At 39.5% G+C, this 7,485-nt stretch overlaps 1 protein-coding gene across 1 annotated transcript in view; it reads left to right on the plus strand.

The window, feature by feature from the left end:
* Positions 1-6,422, plus strand: part of LOC138246587 (serine-rich adhesin for platelets-like) — a 51,195-nt gene extending 44,773 nt beyond the window's left edge. The window contains exon 7 of the mRNA XM_069201278.1: positions 1,301-6,422. Coding sequence (XP_069057379.1) covers positions 1,301-5,181 — 3,881 coding nt within the window. The 3' untranslated portion in view covers positions 5,182-6,422. The remainder of the gene's footprint in view (positions 1-1,300) is intronic.
* The last annotated feature ends 1,063 nt before the right edge of the window (positions 6,423-7,485 follow it).

Here is a 7,485-nt window from a genome sequence, read left to right on the forward strand (position 1 = left end):
GAATAGAAGTATTATTATTACTAGAATTGATAATAAAATAATAGTAATTTTATGTTAATAATTATTATCATTATTGCTATTATTCATTACTCTAATTAGTAGTACCAATGGTAGTCTTGATATAATTAAGAATAAGAATAAGAAAAGGATAAGAAGAATAGCAATAGTTATGACAATCAGTAAAATTCTAAGTAGTAGTGAAATTAATATTGTTAATAGTAGTAACAGTAGTACAATCATTGTTAAAATTATATTTATTTTTAACACTAACATTGTTGTCAATATTATTTAAACTAATATAAGTACAAGAATAAGCAATATTTTTTGGAATATAATCATTACTATTTTGGTAACGTTGATAAATGATAGCAGGTTTAGAAGTGCAGCAAGCTTGTTATATTCTTATTCCTAAATATATCAAGACTATCATTGCTACTACTAATTACAATAATGAATAATAGTAATAATAATAATAATTACATTTTTATTATTTTACTATCAATGATAGTAATAATTATACTTCTTTTCTTCTTATTGTTATTATCAATGTTATTATTATTATCATTATTATTATTCAGTAGTAGTAATATAGCATGCTATTATTATGATTATTATTAATATTTGTGTTTATTGATAGAATCATTATTATCAGTAGTAGTAATATAGTATGATATTATTATTATCATAATCATCAATATTATTACTCTCCTAGAGAGCCGTTAGTGTAACTATCTGTATTTTAAATCCAGTAATATACTGCTGTGACTTAGCTCAAGTGGCTAACAGAACTTCATAAAGGAAATCCAGGCTTCTTTGACATGGCTTTCTGAGAGCAGTGCTAGAGAGCAGGGAGAAGCGCTTCTGAGTGGAGAGGCCCCTTTATGTATAGCCCCTCCATTACTCCTCTGCATATCAGTTAAAAGCAGAGGCAGGTGATTTTGGGAGCTATACATATCATACATAGATGCCTCTTGTTGTCTGCGTGAAGTTGCTTAGAACCCCTAAGAGAAACACATCCCTGTTATTCACTGTTACCCATCTATAATTTTATATATTACTATTGTTCCTATAGTTATACATCTACTACTGCTAATGATAACTATAAAAAACATCTCTTACTACCCAGAGTTACTGCAACAGTGACCTGTGATCTATAACCAGTGCATGGGTCCCATTTTTGCTTCAGACTTCACTTGTTTCTTTTTTGTTAATTGCTTCTCTTTTATCCACTCTTGTACTCATAGGTGTGTAGGTGATGTCATATGTGATCATGTTGCTTTACCCACTTTTGTACTCGTAGGTGATGTTGTCTCCAGCAGAGTTATCCGCGGGTGTGCAACACCAAAGACATGCAATGGGTCATTTTTGTCACTTATCCAGCAGTTTCAAGAGCCTCAAGTGTTTTGCTGCAGTGGAAATTTATGCAACAGCCGTTCATTTGTCGGAGTGCAGAACGCAAGTCATGCAGTTTCCAACAAACCTTCCTCTGGTGGACTCTTTCAGCACTCTAGCCATGTTCCATCCAACACTGACATCTTCAGTGATGACAATAAAGCAAATGCAAGTGTTATAGCCACCACAAGTATGCAGGAGAATTCAAATTTGACCCTTTCAGACAATGAGAACATCATGAACTCACAGAGCGAAATGTCTATCTTGAGCTACTTTGGAGACAGTACTGCACAGCTGGAAACTGGCAACAACTCAGATCTTATGCAATCACAATATCAGCAATACAGTGATTATGATTCTCAACAGCAAACTGGCATCCAAACAATTGATGACTTAATTTTATCCCACGTGGGCAATCCTTTAGATTACCTTGACCTTAATGTTTTAGATTCCAATATGTCCTCTGATCTTTACCAGAATGATGTTGATAAGGGGAGTTACTCCACTGATGGTCCTGGCAGTGTCTTCCAGTTTCCAAAGCCATCAGGAAGCAACAACTCTGTTTTCAGTAATTCCTCAACAGCTTTCCTCAGTGGCCCACATAATATTGCTATCACCAATGACAATGGCAGTGCTTCCATTTCAGGAGGAAACAAGAATAACTCAGTTTCCAATAGTTCAGCAATTTACCACCCTGGGGCTAATGACACAGGACTCTCCAGTAATGATTCCAACTTTGCTGTTAATTCAGGAATGGCCTTGGGGGGCAGCAATCACTTAAATTACAAAAACCTTTCAACAGTGTCTCCTATTGCCTCTTCAACAGCTTCACCTGTTGCCCCAACCTTTAGTACTATTGTCAGTGGTCACATCTCAGAAATATTGTCAAGAGGCACAAATGGCTCAGCAGCCTCTAATTCTTCATTGGATTACAATGGCAGCTCTAACCATGTAGGTCTTAATGGTAGCACTTTCCCCTCGGTCATACCCTCAGGAGCTCTCAATATTACAATTTCCCCAAGTTCCACAACACTTTATAGTGGCTTGGATCACACTGATATCAGCACAGGTAATCAAAGCGTCTACAATACCTCCTCAGTTGGACATGATGTCAATACCCATATTTCTACCTCATCTGCAGGTGACAATAGCAGTGCACACCCAGCAGGGATCCACAGTGTCTCAATTTCCAGTAGTATCTCAACAGTATATCACAATGTCTCTGAACACACTACTCCCTCCCCTGGCAATCACAGCACTGTTTCCTTCTCAGCAATACCTGAGGAGAGTCACAATGTCTCAGTTTCCAATAATTACTCAGTAAATTACCATAATGGCTCAGGCCCAAGTGATAATGACACAAGTAGCCACAGTAGTACCTCCCATTCAGGAGACATAGCAGGAGGTAATCTGTTAGTCTCCAATAACTCTACCCCAGTTACTCCTATGAACACAGTCTTTAGTACCATGCTCAGTGGTAACCAAACTGGTTTATCTAACTTGGGAATATCAGGGGTAAGGAATGGCTCAGCGGTATTTAATTCATCAATGGTTTACCATAGTAACTCTAACCACACAGGCCATGAGAATGATACTACCCACCTACTAATGTTATCAGGAGGTCACAGTGACTTGATTCACAATGCTTCAGCAACACATTACTATAGCGGCTCCAATATCAATATAGGTAATGGCAGCAGTGCCTCCGGTTCAGGAAGTAACTCTACTACCACCAACTATGGTAAATCTGTCCAAACTACTATCCCTCCCTCAGATCATTTTATTGACATAACAGTGCCTGAACCTGTTCTCTCATATCCCCATAGCTCACATGGTGAGGTTGTCAACACCAGTCCCCCTACTGGTATTGAAAGCAGTACGTCCCACTTAGGAATGAGCGTAGGTGGAACAAATGACTTAACTTACAATACCTCTTCTGGTGACTACAATGACTCAGTTTTAGTTATGCCTCCGGGAGGTCACAATGTCACAATTTCGAATATATCTTCAACCATTTTCCACAGTGACTCGCAGCCTGTGGGGCTCTCCCATGGTGACTTTAAAAATGACTCTCACTCAGGAATGCCGCCAGAAGGCCACAATAGCTCTCTTTCTAATATTTCTACAATCATTTACCACAGTGGCTCAGAGCATCCCGGTCTTCACTCAGGAGACCACAGTAATGGTTCCCCCACAGAAATGCCCTCAGTTGGCCACAATTATATGACTTCTAATACATCCACAATTATTTACCACAGCAACTCAGAACACACTGGTCTCTCCTATAAAAATGACTCTGTCTTAGGAATGCCATTAGAAGGCCACAATGATTTGCTTTCTAATGCATCCTCGCCAATGAACCACAGTGGGTCAGAACACATTGGTCTCTCCACTGTAGACCACAGCAATGACTCTTTCCCAGAAATGCCTCATGGAGGTGGCAATGACTCAGTTTCTGAATCGTCCTCAGCCATTTACCACAGTGGCTTGAATCACACTGGTGTCTCAACTGTTGGCCATAGTAATGAGTCTCTCTCAGGAATGACCACAGGAGGCCACAATAACTCAGTTTCTAATATTTCTTCAAACATTTACCACAGTGACTCAGAACACACTGGTATGACCACTGTTGACCACAACAATAGCTCTACCTTAGAAATTTCCCCAGGGGGCCATAATGAGTCGCTTTTAAATATATCCTCGGCTGTCTACCACAGTGGTTCAGAGCACACCTATAGCTCTCTCTCAGGAATGCCTCCAGGCAGCCACAATGACTCACTTTCTAATAATTCCTCAACAGTTTACCACACTGGCTCAGAATACAATGGACTCTCTACTGTTCACCACAATAATGACTCTCTCTCAGGAATAATATCCGGCGGCCACAATGACTCACTCAGTAATATTTCTTCAAGCATTTACTACAGTGGCTCAGAGCATGCCGGTAACTACACAGGGGACCACAGTAATAGTTCCCCCACAGAAGTTCCCTCAGGTGGCCACAATGATACAATATCTAATACATCCTCAATTATTCACCACAGCGACTTTGAGCACACTGGTATTTCCACTCCTGACCACAGCAATGGCTCGCTCCCAGGAATGCCCTCAGAAGGCCATAATAACTCAGTTTCAAACAGTTCAGTACTTTATAACAATAGTTCTGACCACTTCAATTTCTCCATCAATGGCCTTGATAGTGCCCTCCTCACTGGAACATTCTCTGGGAACAGTAATTCAAGTTCAAATGGTTCTTTACCTGTTTCCCATGTTAATCCTAACCACACCAATATGGAAAATGGTAATAGCAGTGTACCCCACTCAGATATAACTTCAACAAGCAACAATGGTTCCCTACTGGGTCACCACATTGGTGCCAACCACACAGATATCTCCCCCTGGGGAAATGAAAGTAGTAGCGTCAACATGAGTGTGTCTTCATTAGGAGCCAGCAGTCACAGTTTCCTGAATGGGAACTCCTCAACAATGAACACCAGTGACACCCACCATGCATCCTCATCTGGGATATCCTCAACAGATGACCATGGCAATGTCTCCATGCACAACTCTTCTGATGAAACTGTCTCATCTTCCTTCTTCGACAGTGCAGTCAATTCTGATCTTATCTACAGGGACAATCGGAACAACACCACAGGCCTCACTATGGCTCTCACCACAACTATGAAGGGAGAAACTGGGAACAACGTAGATACTACAAATGGCCATCCTGGAAGAATAGTTAACACATACATCTTCTCAGCTGTGTTCATAATGGGACTGATGTACTGAATACATCTCCACAGCATATTGTGTACCATACTTATGGGCGTTCTTTAGTACTTTTGAGATTGAGAACTTGAAAACACCAAATTGAAAATTATGCTTTGGTGAGAAATTTAAAAATCATATCTGATCACCTGACTGTGTTTTAAAGGGCTGCCCTTTTCTGATGTCAGTTAGAAAGCGATTCCAAATAGTGGAGGTCACAACAAATAAAGATGTCTCCCCAGCCTTGTATTTTCTAAATATTGGCTGTATATTCTTGGCAAAGGGACTTTAAGAGACGGTAGGGGTTCAGCATGTCTATAATGATGAAAGGGTCCATCAACCTGGTGAACACTTAGGTGGGCGATCCAGAGATTCTTCGAAAGCATAGCCTTCTGCACCAATAACCAGGGAAAACTCTGCTGTGTGATTGAAGCGTGATCATTCAGGTCGGTCATTCACAGTTAATATAAAAAACGTAAGGTATATTTTGCTGATGTTTTTGCCCAGTTGTCCTTTGACGAATTTGCTGAGCTGAAAGAATGGCATGCCTGGTGCCAATAGTGTATTGGAACTTTCTTACACCATTGATCTTAGACCATAGGGAGCATCACATTTGAAAGGTGATGGTCTCCACTCTGGGCGGTGACAGCTGTTGAAAATTTCACTTCTGGAGCTGCCAACTTCAGTTGAATACCACAATTCTAGAAGTGTCTTCTGCTGTAATGTTTAGTTCTCTAATGTTCTTAGGAAATAGTTGCAAGATCTCTGTAAGCACCGAGTTTTGGAACCTGAATACATCTGCAGTTAAACACAAACAAAAAAAGTAATTTGTCTGCTCTAAAATCAACATGGATATGGATTCTGGTGAAATTTGGTATAACACCAGCATATACTGGGATGTTAACCTCAATGGGAAATCCAGGATATTCGTGTGAATTTTAAGCTCACCATATTTAGGGTCAACTAAGAACTACGTCATTTTGGTACTTCCTGTCTTGCCACTCGGTTAGTTCTTTCAGTAGGACTGTCTGGTTGCAAATGCTCTAAACAGATGTTGATGTGTGTTCCGCTGGTTTAATGTAGTGCCAGTTCAAGATGTGTTTATGTTTCCTCTTTGCTCTGTAAGATAATGTAACTGTGGTTTGTGTTCCTGAAGGCAAGTCACACTGCATTGTTAGCACTGTTCTGTGCTAACTCATCATGTATCCTGTGGATGTATTATACCCGAAACAGCTTTTATAAAAACTGATTTTCAAACAGTCTATGCAATGTGATTGTACACTCTTTGATTGAATGCAATATTATATGTTAATATTGTGCTTCTAGAGCAGGGGTCTTCAAACTGGGGGGCCTCAAGTGATTCCAGGGGAGGGTGCTAGGCTCAGGCCAAAAGAAGTATTATGCAGATAAATGTGCTTTGTTGTAAGCAGAAAACAATTTCTTGCATTTTTTAAATTAACATAACTTAACTGCAATGTTTAAATAAGTCGAGGCATGTTTATACATTGCCATCTTAATAGAATAATTGTGAAAAATTCTCAGGGGGGGCCAGATTTTTTTTTTTTTTTCACTGGGGGGGCAGGGGTGCGCGCCATTAAAAAGCTGGAAAATAATTGCTCTGGAGTATGAAACAATAGTGCACAAACAAAATAACAAGTCTGTGTTTTATTCAGGAGGGATTCGCCAGGGTGACTACCTTGTTATTAAGACATTTGTTGATGGAAAGATCATAGGCCAGATGTATGAATGGATTTAGCATTTCTTAATGGACTAAATCGCAATTTCCATCCATTAGGAAATGCTTAATTGCCTTTTCAGATGTACAAAGGCGAATAGGGAATTGCAAAATGCGATTTATACCCAGTTCAAAATGCATTTTTCAAAGTGCCATGTAACATGCATATGCCACTAGGGCATTTGTGCGCTTTACATGTGCACCACTTTTTTTGGGGGGTGCATCAAGGAGGTCGTAGGCCCCTAAACACCCTTGGGTTTGCATTTACTAATTTGCAATATCCTATTAGGAAATTGCAAATTTGGAAATGCAAAACATTTGTACCATTGGGCCTTTAGGCCCATAGGAATGAATTGTGTAGCATTTCATAAATAGTGATTTCCTAATAGCGATTCCTAGTCTGTAAGAATCCCTATTAGAAAATCTATATTTTTGTACATTTCATTTTTCATTTCCTAAATAGCGATTCGCTAAATAAGAATTTTGCAAATCTGGCCCCATGAATCTTTCCCAATTACCTGTCATGTCAACTGGATGATCACTGAGTGGATTGAGGATTGCTTCATTGATGATTAGAGGTATTAAATGCA

This window comes from Pleurodeles waltl, chromosome 7 (assembly GCF_031143425.1).
Source record: "Pleurodeles waltl isolate 20211129_DDA chromosome 7, aPleWal1.hap1.20221129, whole genome shotgun sequence".
Classification (NCBI taxonomy): domain Eukaryota; kingdom Metazoa; phylum Chordata; class Amphibia; order Caudata; family Salamandridae; genus Pleurodeles; species Pleurodeles waltl.